We start from the raw sequence: 18367 nt of genomic DNA on the forward strand, positions 1-18367 counted from the left end.
GCAAACATTAGGTGTAGAAGTGCTGCAGACACATCAACATTCAGCATACAGCATTCAGAAGAGCATTGCTTGTCTTGCTCATGGATCATCTTTATCCTTATAATGAATATGTTATTATAAACACCACCGAATACTCAATCAAAATGCCTGTGTATAGCGATAAACTCAAATTTCCAGTTTAAATTTGTTTGTGGGCATCTGATTTGTGAATTTTCAACCAAATTTAGTAATGTCCCGCCACTTGAGATTATTGTAAAAGAAAATTCAATGTTATTATGCATCCAGCTTTTAGGCCTCATATTGATCGATAGACTACGTGGAAATTTAAAATGTAAACTAATCAGAAATAATGGTGATTATATACAGTATCTAACAAAGTAATAAAATTAATAATTAATAAATAAGTTCATGGGCTTCATTCATATCTTTGCATCCTTCAGGTAAATGAACTTATATTATATTATTAATATAAATAAACTGTTAGTATAAATAAATATAACATTGAACATGAATATCATCATGTTTTAGCCCTCTCCGTGACAATGCTGTTTAAATCATGCTGAAAGACAAATTCAGTCTCATCTGTTTCTACTTTTAACAGCTAATGGTCAGTTTTATAACGGTGTGTGGACGCCCCCTACTGTCCAAACCTGGGAACATGTGAAAAACAGTAAACGGGATTCTAAACGGGATCTTTTTCTAAAAAAAAAAATAAAATCGCTGCATGCTCCACTCCTGAATAGATCAGTCTTTTTAGTTGACTTTCTTTATAGAATGAATGTTGGCTTTAGATTTTCAATGTTCTACACAGGAGGTAAGAGTCAATTGAAAAAAAAAACAAGACTGTTTGTGATCTTTTTGCACCATATTTAACTTTTATAAATCTGATAATCAAATAAAAATGTACAAAATTTTGATGATGACATGATTACATTTACAACAATGTTTCAAGGTAGGCTTTTGTCTGTCTTAATGGCTGTAAAAGTTCCATGTCTGGTCACTTGGGGGCACTACTGAAGCACAAACGTGTGATGATGTTGAGCTAATTTCTGAATGTCCATCTAGTTCATTCGTTGTAATTTACACATATAAATTGGTCCAAAGTTAGCACAAAGGTGTGGTAAAACCAACTCCCCAACACTTAACTGTGGCGCAAAGTGGAAAGTGTCAGAAAAGTATTGCGCAAACCATTTGAGATCCTGCACATGCACGATGATTCCCAGCTCCTGCTGAGCGAGACTTATGGCCTGTTGCACCACACACTCATTCTGCAGCTGGGACAGGGAACAAGTAGAGTACACAACGTTTCCACCCTGTCGCGTGGCCTGAATCCCAGCCCTGGGCAGAATATGAAACATCAGATTGATTAGATGTCAGTCTTCACGGACACATGCACACCACAAAACACATTCAACAATATATATATATATAAATGCCCAGTGAATGAATTATATTGCTTGCTGTGCATTTTAAACCATTTACATAATTACTTACAGAAGCAGCTGTGTTTGCAAGAGGGGAAGTTTCTGTCTCTCTTTGGTTCTAGATCTCTTAAAAATATTGTTCTCTTCCACCATTGCAGAGTGTCTGTCTGTGGTGCAAGGGACATCTACAAGCACCTGTAAAAAGATGGAAGATGAAGGTAATGGCACAATGCCCAGATTTGCGCTGCTATCACATGCTTGGCAGATGTGCATGCTGTAACCATACAAATAGCAGATGTTAGATATTTTTTAAGCGTTGGTGAAATGTGACATACAAGGATATACCAGTGTGACAATCAAGGGAACACAATGTAAATACAGGGTACTGGTAATGTACAGCAGTATAACCCAACCCATTTAAAAGTCTGGGGCTGGCAAAACCTTATACTGTTTATGCAAGAAGTCTCTTAAGCTCAACAAGGGGACATTTACTTGATCAAAAATACAGTAAACACAATATTTTTACAATTTAAAATAACTTTTCTATTATTCATGTGATGTCAAAGCTAAATTTTCAGCAGTGGTTACTCCAGTCTTTGGTGTCACATGATCCTTCAGAAATCACTCTAATGTTTATTTGCTGCTCAAGAATCTTGTTATTATCAATGTTGAAAACATCTATTTGAAATTGAATTATTTTATTACATTGCTTACTTCTGTCTTTACCGTCATTATTTTATTTTTAAGGTGTCCTTGCTAAAAAGTTTTTATTTATTCTTAAATAAAAAAAATTATAAAATCATCCAGAACCCAAACTTTTGAGCAGTAGTGTACATACTTGCATGTGACTGAAATCGCTCCGCTATAGAGTGAAAGGCAGTTGAGTGCACTATATCAAGGGAGGTAACAATAAATGACTTGCACTGTTTTTTGTAGAGCTGAAGCTGTCACACAAACATCTTCGTCACATATGTACATATTTCTATGACTACATTTGAACGAATATACTACCTACTGATGACAAATTAATATTTTGAATCATCCATCAAATTACAATCTTTTCCTTAAGCTGTTTTAAGTTAATAACAATGCCATTAGTACATTAGTAAAGCAACAGTACATTAGTAAAGCAACAATAAACTGAGTTAATGACCAAAGAATATATGTTTTATATTAAATATTATAAAACTATATGTTACTTTATTCATGTAATAGTATTGAATTTTTTTATTAAAGTCTTTCTTTATTTTCTTGATAAGTAATGATCAATAAGAAGGTAGAAACTAGAACCAGAGCGTGAAATATACAGTACAGACCAAAAGTTTGGACACACCATCTCATTCAAAGAGTTTTCTTTATTTTCATGACTATGAAAATTGTAGAGTCACACTGAAGGCATCAAGGGCTATTTGACCAAGAAGGAGAGTGATGGGGTGCTGCGCCAGATGAGCTGGCCTCCACAGTCACCGGACCTGAACCCAATCGAGATGGTTTAGGGGTGAGCTGGACCGCAGACAGAAGGCAAAAGGGCCAACAAGTGCTAAGCATCTCTCGGGGAACTCCTTCAAGACTTGGAAGACCATTTCAGGTGACTACCTCTTGAAGCTCATCAAGAGAAAGCCAAGAGTGTGCAAAGCAGTAATCAAAGCAAAAGGTGGCTACTTTGAAGAACCTACAATATGACATATTTTCAGTTGTTTCACTCTTTTTTGTTATGTATATAATTCCATATATAATTCCACATGTGTTAATTCATAGTTTTGATGCCTTCAGTGTGAATCTACAATTTTCATAGTCATGAAAATAAAGAAAACTCTTTGAATGAGAAGGTGTGTCCAAACTTTTGGTCTGTACTGTACTTTAAAGCAAAAATAAGAAAGACGTAAACTGTTTCTCTCTTGTTCAAATGCTGTATGGAGTTGTAATCATTTTATCAAATAATATTGCGATTCAATTCACATCCTAACAAATGTATGTTAGTATAACATGGAATTCTATTTCACTTCAAAAAACATGCAATTCTTTTACAGACATTTTCCCCAATACTAACTCTGTCAAAGCTTTTCTCCTCTGTTATGCCTAACTGCCGACCATCCGTGGAAGTGATGTGGATTTTGTTGTCCTCCAGGAACTCTTTAGGCAGGTAGCTCTGAAGTGTCCTGCGTAATCGCATTGTGCGGGAACCTGACAGGTCATTTGCCCACAGATAATCTGAAAAAATTAATAAATAAAATGCATATATCATCTGCATCTCTTCCATTAAAACACTTTTGAGTGTTGGCAATATGGCAGTTCACATACCGACTGAATGTCTCTGCAGCAGAGCGAGAGTCTTCCCTCCTGGAGCTGCACATAGATCCAATACTGTGTGTCCTGGCTGGACGTCCAATGCTAGAACAGGCAGCACCGAGGCAGCATCCAGAAGATAATATCCCAATATGCCATTGCTGTCAGGTCTAAGTTAATAGAACAGATATATTAAACACAATCAACTTAAATGAAATGAATGAAGGAAATTAAATTTAGGTAATTCTCACCTAGCCGGCTTAAATCTGGAAATGTCTCCTTTGGGGAAAACAAGACATTTTATATCGGTACTTATACTGGGTTGAATAACAGCAGGATCCAGCTCTGCTGAATCTCTGTGTGAAGTCGTGGAGTCCTGTGTAGATTGATGGACTTCACTTCTGGTGCAGTCAATACTGATGAAGTCTTTACATCCTTGAGCTTCTAATTCAGTTATTACATTGGGTGTTGAAGAGAAACTGTTTATCAGCGCTCCATATTTCTGTTCAGACAGCATGGCAACTCTAATAGAGGGCCACAGATCCCTTAACTGTATACTGTAGCTTGTGTCAAAGTTGTGCAGAGCAAGTTCAGTGGAAGGAAACTTGGGCCTTGTTGCTGCCTAATACAGAGAAACACGATATCATCTCATGTTATCTATTTCTGACACTTCGTTTTTATTTTGAAAAGGAAAATAACTTCTTTACTTACCCATTTAGTTTTAACTCGAAACCGTCGCTGAATAAATCTAATCGAGCCTTTAGATTTGTTTATACAAAATCTCGTGCATACGTACGCAGCCATGTTGGTGTATCAACAAAAAGCGTCCGTTGTTTTTGTGCTCATTGGTTCCACTACCATTTTCCACATTTATCCAAAATAATAATAAAGCTATTTTATTAAAAAACAAAACATCATCTAATAAATAATTAAGCCAAGCAATTTCCCAAGTTGCAATATAATGTGGGTCTCTATAAAGCCATTATAACGTAAGAACGTTCCGGAAAGGTTCTTTGTGACGTCCTACTATTGCGAAGGCTTAACTCATGTATATTAATAAGCTCATACTGACGTCATTTCAATCATCCAATAACGTTTTTATTTAATATTCATAAGTCAAACCTTCAACATAGTAGAAATTATAAATTCGCTTCTTAACATATTTCCCTCACATACAGGTGCGCTTCAGTAAATTAGAATGTCATGGAAAAGGTAATTCAACTCAAATTATGAAACTCGTGTATTAAATAAATTAAATGAACACAGACTGAAGTAGTTTAAGTCTTTGGTTCTTTTAATTGTGATGATTTTGGCTCACATTTAGCAAAAACCCAGCAATGCACAATAATTCTGCTTAATACATTTTCTTAGGTTTAATCAAGAAATTAATTTCTTAAAATCTTAATTTTTTTTATGCTATATTGTTAAGATAGTCAGAAAAAGTGGTTGAAAGCAGTGCAATCAGTTTCAGGGAGGTTAGTTAAAGTATTATATTAGAATTTGTTATATTATATAAAGAAACCGATGCTCCTATTAAATATTGTATAGAATAAATGTTGTATACAACACTATATTACTATGTCAGTGTATTTAAGTACTTGATGCTTGCATTGCAAATATATAAAAATATTTATATAAAACACTAAAGATTCAATAACAACATTTTGGTCGCAAATTTTGTATTCATATTATTTGTTACATAGTTTCATGGTACTACATTTGTGCATCTTGTCTCTTCTTTGTAAAGGAACAGACAACAGCAGAGGAAGATGAAGGAAAAGGTGCCGATGAGGAGGAAGAAGAGATGGTGGTATGTTACTACAATATCTAAAATGTATAGGCTAAACTTTAAATTCTGTTATTAATGCATGTTTTTGGTTTAATTTTGAAAGAATTTAAAGAGATTAAAATGCTGAAGGAGAGTAATCCATATAGATTATACATTGTCTGGCCCTCTGCAGGACCCCCTAGAAAAAGGCAAATGTGAGCAAACGGCTCTGTGTGTGTGTGTTTATTTAAAGTCAGTGGTTACTATCAACCATTTAGAACAACTCGAGGGTGGGTAAAATACAGTTTTCATTTTTGGATGAACTTTACCTGAAAAGTATTGTTCCAATATCAGTCACAGAAGCTCTACAGGACAGTTAAATGAAGCCCCTCTGAGACACTTTCATCATACAGCATTTCCAGTGGAGCATCTACAGTTGCAGATGTGGATTTAAACATACAGCACAAGTAATTCCAGAGACCTAAAACTTGTGTTGTACATGTGCATAAAAACAAAAGACTCATGTACAACACACACACACACACACACAAAAAAGCCAGATACTGACTGCTACATTACATCTACCCCTTTGTTCAGGGTTGCTGATGTCAAATTTGTCTCAGTAGATGAATCTTCATACAAATATTTACATGTTATGAAATTTGCTGTAAATAAAGCAGTTGAATTATTTTTTTTTTGCACCAAATTGCAGTTAAAAATTGTGTCATGGGGTGGCAGTAGACATTGCATTTTTAGTTGCTAGTTTCTCCTTTAAAATCTTCGATCACTTAGAATGTAATATAGGTTTTCTTTTTTTGATAGAGAAAAAACCTTGTTTAGATTTTGCTACAACAGTGTCGTAAAAACACTTCGTAAAAACAACCCATGGAAGTGGCACACTACATTGGCACATATGCCTGTATGGATACTGGATTATTAATTTTTTTTTAAAGGATAATAATCTATGGAAGTTTAACAAACTATTTTTAAGCATCTCACTGATGCTGATGTAGAGGGAAATAGTTGCACTCCTGACTAATGAGAAAACCACTGCCACAAGCAAAAGGCACTGCTCAGATAAAATGCATGTAGACCAGACACTTTCATAATCAATACAAACCATATGAATAAAACCAAAGAAATTTTATTAAAAGAAATACATGGTTACATAAAACTGGGTTTAAGCAATATTTATAAAAAAAATAAATAACCACTCCGTTGAAAAGCAGGGTATATCATAATTTATCCAATAAGAAATGCTAACTGAATTCAAAATGACTTATGTTCCTGATAAATTCACGCACACAGTGCATATGAGAATGAGAGTTTCACATCACCACCTCACCAACGGGAATTCTCCTTATGGCTCTGACCAACAAAGTCATTCATTGAGGACTGGGGGAAGAAAATGATATTACAATCAGAGACCTACAGTATAATAAACTTCCTATATCAATGTAGGCCTTGTTGAAATAAGGCAATTTCAATTCTGACAACTAGTGTAAAATCTTCCAGTAATTTGAGCTACCTGGGACACTTTTATTAGCCAATCTAAAATCATTTAGATTCAACTTTTAAATTGAGCCAGTCTGGCCTAACACAGAAAAGGGTATTCATCTGAGAAACAGAATGATTGTCCAGGGTGGACTGACCTGCATGAGAAGTCTCTCTTTCCTCAGTCTCTTATAAAAGAGGAGCACATCCTGGTTGGCCTGCACTACTCGCGGATCAAAGTCCATCACACGCAGGCCTTCCAGACTCCGGGCCCGAGACAGAGCAACATAGGCCTGGCCGCTCTCAAAGACACGTGCCAAAGAGATCTCCACACAATCCAGAGTCATGCCCTAAACACAACAAACAATCAAGATTTTTAATAAATATGCTAGAAATACCACATTGTTTTTTGTATTGGAACCAGGCTCTCCAAGACAAAGCAAATAGGCAGGCTGCCCAAGACAGAAGATTTTGCTAGTTAATTTAAGCAACGATGCAGTTAAAGCAGAGGTGTCCAAACTTGTTCCTGTAGGACCACTGGCTTGCTCACGGTCTAGCTCCAACTTGCCTCAACACACCTGCCTGGAAGTTTCTAGTAATTAGTTGATTCAGGCGTTTAATTGTGGTTGGAGCTAAACTCTGCAGAACAGCGGCCCTTAAGGAGCAGAATTGGACTCCCTATTACAGGGTATAAGTTCATCAGTAGGTCATTACTGCTCTACCTAATAGATTGGAGCAAATTTTGACCCATTCATTTGGCACACAATATTTATAAAAGTCTGTTTGAATGTTGGGGCAAGTTTAGCATATGGTTTTGTTTATTGCTGTGCCTCCAGCCCTTACACATGCATGGCTTTGATGACAGTGGGCCTGACTGAACTACAGTAAAATTGTAGCCCGAAGATAAACTATCAGTTTACAATAACAGAACATCACAATTGTTATAAAAATACTTTATGATAATATGAAGTTCCAGAAGTGACTAACCTTTTGCCAAAGTATAGTAGTCTCCAAATTAATTATTTTTTAACAAATTACTAATTTCCCCCCTTTTTCAGCTTTTTATCTTTATTTATTTATTTAAGGGGGGGGGGGGGGGTGAAATGCTATTTCATGCATACTGAGTTTTTAACACTGTTAAAGAGTTGGATTCCCATGCTTAACATGGACAAAGTTTCAAAAATTAAGTTGTACGTTTGAAGGAGTATTTTTGTTCCCAAAATACTCCTTCCGGTTTGTCACAAGTTTCGGAAAGTTTTTTTCGAGTATGGCTCTGTGTGACGTTAGATGGAGTGGAATTTCCTTATATGGGTGCTAAGGGCACGTCTGCCGGAAGAGCGCGTGCTCCCGTATAGCAGAGCACTGAGAGGCTGAGCACAGACAATCACTGATCAGAGCGAGAGCGTCGCGAAATGTCACAAAAGGAGTGTGTTTTTGGTTGCCAGGGCAAGACAACCCTGCACAGATTACCAAAAGAAAAACAGCATTAAGGGACCAGTGGATGGAGTTCATTTTTACAGAGCATCAACGGAGATGTGCAAGTGTTTTTGTTTGTTCCCTGCATTTCGAAGATGCTGGTTTTACAAACAAGGCCCAGTTTGACGCCGGATTTGCACATCGTTTATTTCTTAAGGATAATGCAGTCCCAACGAAAAAGAGTCACGATCATGTGTTGGAACCGCATGCGGTGAGTAAAACTGCTTCAAATATCTCTGTGTTGTTAACTTAGCTATCGGCGCGTAGGCAAATCAAGTAAACAACATGCGATGTTGTCATCAAACTGCACTTTCCACATGTACAGCTTAAAAAAAAAAAAAAAAAAAAGACGACAAAGTGGAACTTAGTCATTTTCCAAAACCGCTAAGCAAATATATACAGTTTCAGTACATCCCACATAGAGACGTCGTTGCTGATGCTGCTCTTGTTAAATTTCAGCCTCTGGATCTGATTCTGGATCATAAATATACACTGAATCTGACTGTTAGCCATGGTTTTGGTTGGTTTTGTCCTCACGGTAATGTCACAGCTTCCTTCCAAACGCTCTCAACACAAAAGCCTACTGGCACTCGTGATTTTTTAGCTCCGCCCACACGTCACGCCTCCAGCCGGTCGTGTTTTTCCGGGAAAAATCGGTACAGACTATCTTTCTCTTATGAATAGAATAAAACTAAAGACTTTTTGGAGTTATGAAGGATGCAGTATACTCTATAGGTACTCAAGATTAACAGAATATTGAGTGAAAACGAGCATTTCACCCCCCCCCCCTTTAAAGAAACATATACAGTTTAGGCTCATATTTTGAATATCATGAGTTCGTTTTTTGAAACATTTTAAAAAGTGAGACTTTCATATATTCTAGATTCATGACATGTAAAGAAAAACATTTTAACAGTTTTAAATTGATGATTAAAGCTCACAGCTCATGAAAGTCAAATATCCAGTATCAAAATATATGAATACCGTATTTTTCGGACTATAAGTCGCACATACTATGTCGCATCAGTCCAAAAATACGTCATGATGAGACAAAAAAAAGAAAAAAAAGAAACATAAGTCGCATTTATTGAGAACCAAGAGAAAACATTACCGTCTACAGCTGCTAGAGGGCGCTCGGTTTTCAGGGGTATGCTACAGGAGCACTGAGCAGCATAGAGCACCATTTCACAGCTGTAGACGGTAAAGTTTTCTCTTGGTTCATGTCGAAATTCATTTTGATAAATTTGTCGCACCTGACTATAAGTCGCAGGACCATTCAAACTATGAAAAAAGTGTGACTTATAGTCCGGAAAATACGGTATTTATATTTGATTTTCATTAAATGCCCACCCCTACAATATAAATTGTGTATCATTTGCTCTTTGAAACTACAATATTGGGGAAGACTGTGGACTTGGCAGTGGTCCAGAAGATAATCATTGACACCCTCCACGGATCATGCTGACCATGATATTATAGAGCTTGAATGGCCAGCCAACATATTTGACCTGAACCCCATATGGAATCTATGGGATATTTTCAAGAGAAAGATGAGAAACCACTGATCCAACAATACAGACGAGCTGAAGGCCGCTATTAAAGAAACCTGGGCTTCAATGGTACCTTGGCAGTGCCACAAGCTGACTGAAGCTGAATTTGTGCGCAAGGATTCCAGATCAAGTCTTGTGCATAAATGAATATACTTTTTAAAGAACTCGAGCTGTTCTGTTTTGCAAACTCCATTTTATAGATTGATCTTAGGAAATATTCTAATAGTTTGAGATACTGGATTTTTTGACTGTCATAAGCTGTAAGCTCCAATCATCAAAATGAAAACAAAACTTTTGAAATCGTTTAATTTACAGTAATGAATCTAGAATATGAAAGTAAAAAAAAAAAAAAAAAACCTGTAGTGTTAGTAACCAAACTCATTGACTTCCACTGTATTTTTTTTTTTTAAATACGGTACATAATTTAAAGTCAATGGGAACCAAAATGGCTTGGTTATTAGCATTAAAAAGATCTTCCATTTCCTTCCAGGTTTGGAAACACATAAGTGTGCATAAACAATGCTTTCATTTTGGGGTGAATAATCTCTTTAATAATTTTAGTTTTTAGGACAATTATAGTGTTAAATCCAAATCGAGTTATTGTTGGCTGTAACACTTGAGAGATTTTAGACCCACATGGTTATGAGGAATTGATTTAATATTTTCCTCAGATCCTCAGCTGAGCATTGGGGCATAGACATATACAAGGTTTCTCAAACATTTGCCAGACAGCTGATGAGCTAAACTGCAATAATTTTGACACTTCATCAGTGCAGAAAGCACATAGTCAGAAAAGATGGGTAAACATGAGGCCAAGTTAAGCAGTCAAAACACAAACCAGAACCATAGCCCTGAGCATCGGTTTACAGATACATAAAAACACTCTTCCTGAGCCAAGTCCATTCATTCTAATAGCATTTTCAGTGAAATGACATGATAATTTCCTCTGGGGCTAAAAACAGTATGAGATCAACAGCACAATTTTGCAAAATTAGATTTCATTCTATGCCGTCTTTTGATGCAGGTTTGACTCAGTATCTTACTACCTATGCAAAATGACTCATGGTGAGACATGAGAGCAGAGCTCACCTGACTCTTGTGGATTGAAATGGCCCAGGCCAGTTTCAGTGGCAGCTGCTGTCTGCTCAGGTACAGCCCCCCTGACGCTTTAAACATCCAACGCTCTCTCTTTATTACCTCAATAGCCCCGCAAAGGAATCGTACTCGAGGGAGACCTGCAAGGGGATGGGTGGTCACAACATCTCACACAATGTTTCTATCCTCTGAAATATGTTGGTGTTCTATAACCAGCCAGATACATAAATTAATGCGTGATATTTTATGCTCTTCGTCTCTTAAATTCTAAAACAATAGCACATTTTGATTTTGTGATAAAATACAACCTTTACATAATCTTTTTAGATTTATCCATTTATTCACCTATTTTCATGATAATGTAAAAGAAAGTGAAAAAAAAAAAAAAAAGGCACCAGGAGAACCACCAGTCACCATTTCACTGTCAGTCATACCTTGATTGCCTGGCTGAAAGTCAACCACAACTCCTCTGGCTCCATTCACTAGACCCCTCTGGATATCCAGGTTTTTAGTGAGCATGACCTGAAGTAGTAAAACGTTTCTAGCAACATTTGAAAATACAAATCAAGAGCAAATGTTGCCAGAGTGGGTGTTGGGAAACGCCTACCTGAGCTCCTACTTTCAGCTGTAACAGCCGACTCACTGGACTCTGTGCATCAATGGTCTGATACAGCATAGGGTCACTATCCACAGCCTCAAACAGTCGCATAACCCCTGCAAAGGAATCACTTAAGAGACTTAGAAATTTGACAATTTACATCTGTCAAACCAGATCAGATTCAGAATCTGATTTTACAACCCAAATAACTGTACGCCTATACATGGTCATAGGCACTTTCTAGTCACTTATACTTTATGCAATCAAATGGTAGACTTTTAAAGGGATAGTTCACAGGAAATAGCAAAATTATGTCATTAATAACTTACCCTCATATTGTTACAAACCCGTAAGACCTTTGTTTATCTTTGGAACACACTTTAACACAGTTGGGGGGGGGAGTTGTGGCCTAGTGGTAAGAGAGTTCGACTCCTAACCCTAGGGTTGTGGGTTCGAATCTCGGGCTGGCAATACCACGACTTAGGTGCTCTTGAGCAAGGCACCAAACCCCCAACTGCTCCCCGGGCACCGCAGCATAAATGGCTGCCCACTGCTCTGTGTGTGTTCACTGCTCTGTGTGTGTGCACTTTGGATGGGTTAAATGCAGAGCATGAATTCTGAGTATGGGTCCCCATACTTATGATATTTTAGATTTTGTCCGAGAGCTCTCAGTCCTTCCATTGAAGCTGTATGAACGGAATACTGGCCATGTCCAGAAAGATAAAAAAAAAACATCAAGCTAGTCCATGTGATATGCCAATATCCCGGATTAATTCATGTACTCAAATAGTACACTGACTGAACTGCTGTGAAGAGAGAACTGACGATGAACACCAAGCCGAGACAGATAATGAACAACAGACTGACTCGTGCATGAGTCAAGAACCGGTTGCATTGGTTTTCAGATCACCAGTAGTTCTTTCAGACAGTTCGATTCAATAAACCGGTTGAAGAAAACGGTTCACCGGTTCTTTTGTGCTCGACATAAATGGAGACATTTGCGATGATTGCCCTTGATTCAAGCCTTCGGTTTACCCGCGCTCATAACACTAGCACAGAATCAGTTCAGAATCAATCACCAAAAGAATCACTTCGGTTCAGACGCTCTGTGTGTCAGTCTGCTTCACGCTGAATCACACATGCGCAGTATTGTCAGTTACTCTGTTCTCGAATCGGACGCGTCTGACAGAAACGGTTCTTGACTCGTGAACGAGTCAAACGTTCATTTGTTATCTGGCTTGCCTCGGTGTTCAGTTCTCTCTTCACAGCAGTTCAGTCAGTGTACTGTTTGAGTACATGAATTTCTCCGGGATATTGGTTTGTTTGAACTCAGAGGGAGTGTCGGGCAAAAAAAACAAAAACAGAAAAAAGTTAACAGCTTAAGTCATTTGTGGATTAATGCGTATTGGAGACGCAAACTGTTTAAAATGATTTGGTTCGATTTGGTGAACTGGTTCAAAAAGATCCGGTTACATCGAATGATTTGTTCATGAACTGGATATCACAAACTGCTTTGTTTTGAACTCTCTCTCTCCCTCTCTCTCAACAGACACGGAAGAGAAGATAATGTTGAATATAGTCATAGTTTTTGCAATTTTTGGACCAAGATGCATTTTCAATGCTTCAAAAAAATCTAACTGACCCTCTGATGTCACATGGACTACTTTGATGATGTATACAGTACACACAGTTTCAATGGAGGGACTAAGAGCTCTCTGACTAAATCTAAAATATCTTAAACTGTTTTCCAAAGATAAACGGAGGTCTTATGGGTTTGGAACAACATGAGGGTAAGTTATTATATACATAATTTTGCTATTTGGGTGAACTAACCCTTTAATAGTCATTTCAGTTTCCAGAATCTTACTCTGTGCAATTCACTTCACAGCTGTATCAGTACAACTACCACCTGATGCAACCAGCAAACCAAAAACTAAATCCCCAGTTTGAAATTATATTTCTGTACGACTAACCTGGTAACTGTTTGAGTTTATTCTCATTAGTGAGCTCCACATCATCCTTGTGTGTGCACAGCCTGGTTGCTAGGATACCATCCCTCTCGATGCTGTGATAGGCACTTCTCAGTAGCTGTGCAGTAACTTCCTCTGTGACTCTACCAATCAACATGATCAGCTGGATCAATTGACAACTTCAATGATTACAAGATGAAGCTTAAAAAGTTTTTCATACTACAAAACCTATAAACATTCAAATCACTCTCACAAGAACCACCTTAGGTTGAAGAAAAAAAGTGGAAAAAATAAAACCTGACCCTGAACCACATTGACTTCATCCCAATAACACTCAGAGCCAGTGACTCACTGCAGTGAACTGTGGATGTGATGAAAACTCAGTACCTGCCCACTCGAACAGCCTGGAGGAGAGAGATGAAGGCCTTGTCTGTTTGTCTGCGCACCTCTGTCAGCTCCATGTTCATATGGATACACTTCCGCCAGCTTCTTGACTGCAGGCGAAAATGAACTTAGTTCATGTTACATGTTTATAACAAACGAAAATTATAATTGTTTTGTGTGGGAACTAATAGTTATCATTCTTGTTGTGTATGGGCCATAAATGAGGAAAGCAGTACCTGAAAACAAAAGTTTGCCTTGTCCTTTCCTTTTGTTACAGGTGGAAGTTGAAGAAAATCTCCACACACTATCAGTTGAATTCCTCCAAACGGTTCAGTGGATCTTCTGATGGATCTAGAAACATAACATACAGATGCCATTTGTCTAATAATGCAACTCTGGCCTAATATTGAAAGATTTTGTATCATTACTCTCCTTCAGAAAAGTTAAGCATTTACAAACATGTGCTAGACTGGGATTTTTGACAATTGTTGATGGAATGTTTAGAATTCAATAGTTATTCAAGGTCTGATCCTAATCACATTCAAATATTCATTTGCCATCTGGTGCTCATTAGGAAAAAATACAGAGTGAAATAATCAGCAGCAACTTATCACATTAAATGAAATTACTGAACCACTGAAACAACAACAACAAAATTAACCTTTATCACCACAATTATTGATTTTACCCATGTGGAAAATTAAGTCTATGGAAATAAACTGGTATCATGAACGGTGTTTTGAGTGTGGTTCACCTGGCTACAGCTTCCAGTTTGTCAAAGAACTCCGCTTCCACCATTGAAATCTCATCAATAACAAGGTGTTTGCAAGATGTCCAGTGCTGCATCACTCCAGGACGCTGAGCAAGCTCAATACATTGTTCAAGAGGAGCAGAGCCGGAACCAATACCTGTTAACAAGAAAAACAAAAAACAACTTGTACACAAAAGCTCAATTCTTTTTATAGATATGAGAAATGTGTTGATCATGACACTTCAGGAAAGTGTGTACATAGTGAAATAAAACCTGTCACCTATGATTACTGTTTGGTTTGGGGTGAAAGAATACTAGCCATTTCATAAAACACTTGCCATCATTAATTATATAGCAAGCGCTTTCCTATATCACACATGTAACATGCTTGTATTTTTTTGCCATTTTTTCCAGAGACATGAGTGAAATCGTGAACAACTTTGGAGAACGCGCTGCACTGTAATTGACAGTCAGATGTGTAAATGTTTTCTAACCTGCAAAACTGTGCAGTGTGGTCCCTCCTATATGACAAGCCGCAACACCTGTGCTTGCTGTTGCATACGTGCTTTTTGGAGGCAGGGAGCCTATAATCCTTTTGAGCAAGAAGGACTTTCCTGTACCTGAAATAAAGCCATGAACAGTGGTGTTCAAAATGCTATGAAATAAGAGCTCTATGTAAAACAATATGTGGCTGTGAATAAATAAATGGTAAAAAAATAATAATAAATAATTACCTGCACTGCCAGTGAAAAACACATTCTTGCCACTCAAGACTGCATTAAGAACTGCAATTTGTTCTTTGCTGAGCTTTTGTGTCACAGGCAGAACCAACAGAGGCTTCTTACTGGGGTGAAGCGCTTTCACCTAAACATGCAAATAATTATTATTTGGCAGGGACCATGTAAAATATTGAACATATGTTTTTATTTAATGCAATGTACCAGAACTAGCCAATGGTACATGTTCTTCAGAAGTCGCTTGATTTATGAACTTAATCTATAATTCTGCTAAAATGCATGACAGAAGAACATTAAACCTTCACACACTGTTGTTGTTGTATCTCCCTTTTGAGATAGGTGAAGAGAAGTGATAATCTTAATGGAAAAAGTTGAATATCAGAATTAAACAATTTATAAAGAGAGACATGATTGAAATAAAATTAATAGGTTTCTAAATGAATATCAGTTTTTTTTTTTTTATAGACAAACATTAATATGCTTTTACTGTTTGATCAGAGTTATTTTAGGAGTATAATTGTTGAATGCAGAGCAGTTCAGGAACTTTAATTAGGGAGGCGCTAACATAATTAATTTTGTTAGACAAATACTACTACTGCTTCTGATTTGTCAAAAATGTAATAACTTTGTTTGATAGTGTCATGTAAAAATGGATGAACATACCGGACTAGCGTCACAATCAGGTCTGGGTCTTTTTACTTGCTTCCTTTCACCCAAGACCTTATTGACAGATCTCTCTGCAGGACCTTTGGGTTGGATCGGTGCATTCACTTTACTTCTCATCTCGTTTGCCTTCTGCACATCTTTAAGCTGGAGTGGACTTAGGGTCTCAAAGGCTCTATGAAGGCCAGCTCGTAGTTTATCCCGATCACTTATAGGCTTAATGCCTTGGGATGCCTGATGTTTGATGCTGAGCGTCTTCAGAAACATCTTCAAACGATCCGGTGGACAATCAGACACCAGAACCTGTGTGCTTTCCGGGATGAATTTAACAGTACATTTACCATCCTTTGCAAAGCGTGTAAAGAGCTGGAAATCGCGCAGCATGAAGTTTTGAGGAGCTTTGCCATCGTGAACACGCAGGACCATCTCTTGAAACTCATTCCGCCCTAATGTGACAGTGCCTTTGCGGATGAGTTGCCGTTTGATGGCTTGACCTGCAGGATTCAAGCGCTCCACTGCCACGGTGCACTGAAGCTCAGCTGGCTCAATGTGTCCCAACATTCTACCTGGAGAGAACATAGAAGAACAGCTTAAAGCGTTTGATTGATTTAACTTATGACTTGATTTGTCATTTAATAAAAGCGAGTCCGGTATATAACGCTTTTTAGAGGGCTTTGTTAATAATTTTAAATAACTAGCAAAATTAAAAAATGTATATTCACACACTACTGACTTTCATCTCAACCGTAAACTGAAATCGATAATAAAGGTACCATATATACATGATTATTTAACGCAGAAGCATAACTCACCTTTCTCGTGCACTGTTTAAACAGCGAGTCAACAGCAGCTGTTCATTCATCAAGACGCGCACGCCACGATTTTCAAATAGTTCCGTTTGACAAAGATTGGTCAATAGTGACAAACTGCAGACCAATCAGACCAAAGGCATTTAAACGAATAGCCAATCACCGACTGCGCTTAGTAAACACAAGCGAAGGGCCCGCCTACGAGCTCGTGCTCCACCAATGAAACGACGTTGGTTTTTATTACGTAGTGATGCGAGAAACGAACCTTCGAAGCGCTTCTAAACACCAGATGCTAGTGACGCCTCCTTTAAATGCCACAAAAAGTAACGCTAAAACGTGCATAACAAGCTTTTAAAATCCCATTACAAATGTTTTCTTGAAAGTGTAATACAATAATGTAATAAAAAACTGTAAAATATTGACTACTCATCCTTTTAATTACACAAATGTCTCGTTAAAATGTCCACAAATCGATTAAACTGATCAGAGGTTAGGTAAAAACTATAGACGCTGGTTCAATTGTTCGCCGATGGGGGGCGATCGATCTCAATGAACTCGCACGATTCACGGGTTCGTAGAGATCGGCCCCCCAGCGGCGAAAATTCGAAACAGTTACGACTATATCAACTATATTTACTGAAATCACGTGACTTTGTTAGTTTGATACCTTACCACTATCTAAATAATAGTGCTTCAAGAAGCAGTGATTTGAAAGCGCCCATCACTATCACTACGTATCTTTTTTCTTTCCTGGGCTTCTCATGCTATATCCTACACTACTTTTCTTTCTTTTTTCTTTTAACCAAGTAATTTAGATAGGCTAAATACAGTTAAACAGATGAATTAACGGAGGATGCTTTATTCACGATTTATTTAATTATCTTATGTTTCTGTATGCTCTTTCTTTATTGCTTGCTTGCTTTTTCCCTTTTTAACCAAGTAATTTAGATATTAATAATAAATAATAATATAATTAAACAGATGAATTAACAGAGCACGCTTTATTGACGATAAAAAAATTTGTTTCTTTCTTTCTTTCTTTCTTTCTTTCTTTCTTTCTTTCTTTCTTTCTTTCTTTCTTTCTTTCTTTCCTATCGTCATATACACTTTAAACATTTTTCAAAATGGTAGGCTAAAAAACAGATTTTTTTTGTGTTTATCTCACAAACAAACAAACAAAAAAATATAAAGAAAACTAATATCAGTGTGTCAGTGTGTTGCTTGTATTTTTTTTTTAATTGTTACATTTACTAGCAATTTCTGAATAATAATTGTTTCTGCACCTATTTTTTTCAACATACATACATACATAAATATGCCTATGCCCATCCATCCAGAAATAGTTGGCAAGTCCCCTATATA

General features: G+C 37.2%; 2 protein-coding genes across 3 annotated transcripts; both read right to left on the reverse strand.

Annotated features, from left to right (window-relative positions):
• Window positions 1-846: 846 nt before the first annotated feature.
• Window positions 847-4721, reverse strand: nsun4 (NOP2/Sun RNA methyltransferase 4). The gene is made up of 6 exons (XM_052547555.1): window positions 4422-4721; window positions 3962-4332; window positions 3726-3880; window positions 3475-3635; window positions 1495-1619; window positions 847-1338 (listed from the first exon to the last, which is right to left on the reverse strand). The coding sequence occupies exons 1-6, from the start codon at window positions 4512-4514 to the stop codon at window positions 1062-1064; spliced, it is 1182 nt and encodes a 393-aa protein (XP_052403515.1). The 5' UTR covers window positions 4515-4721; the 3' UTR covers window positions 847-1061.
• A 1881-nt stretch (window positions 4722-6602) lies between these two features.
• Window positions 6603-17120, reverse strand: pif1 (PIF1 5'-to-3' DNA helicase homolog (S. cerevisiae)). Of its 2 annotated transcripts, none has more exons than XM_052547371.1 (13): window positions 17005-17120; window positions 16197-16758; window positions 15531-15660; window positions 15291-15416; window positions 14800-14953; window positions 14282-14396; window positions 14049-14155; window positions 13665-13804; window positions 11701-11807; window positions 11528-11615; window positions 11088-11233; window positions 7131-7322; window positions 6603-6873 (listed from the first exon to the last, which is right to left on the reverse strand). In XM_052547371.1, the coding sequence occupies exons 2-13, from the start codon at window positions 16755-16757 to the stop codon at window positions 6820-6822; spliced, it is 1920 nt and encodes a 639-aa protein (XP_052403331.1). In that variant the 5' UTR covers window position 16758; window positions 17005-17120; the 3' UTR covers window positions 6603-6819. The 2 variants fall into 2 exon arrangements, with proteins under 2 accessions (XP_052403331.1, XP_052403330.1); XM_052547370.1 differs by having other exon boundaries at window positions 16197-16762; window positions 17009-17106.
• Between the last annotated feature and the right edge of the window lie 1247 nt (window positions 17121-18367).

The sequence above is a fragment of the Carassius gibelio genome, chromosome B2 (assembly GCF_023724105.1).
Source record: "Carassius gibelio isolate Cgi1373 ecotype wild population from Czech Republic chromosome B2, carGib1.2-hapl.c, whole genome shotgun sequence".
Lineage (NCBI taxonomy): Eukaryota > Metazoa > Chordata > Actinopteri > Cypriniformes > Cyprinidae > Carassius > Carassius gibelio.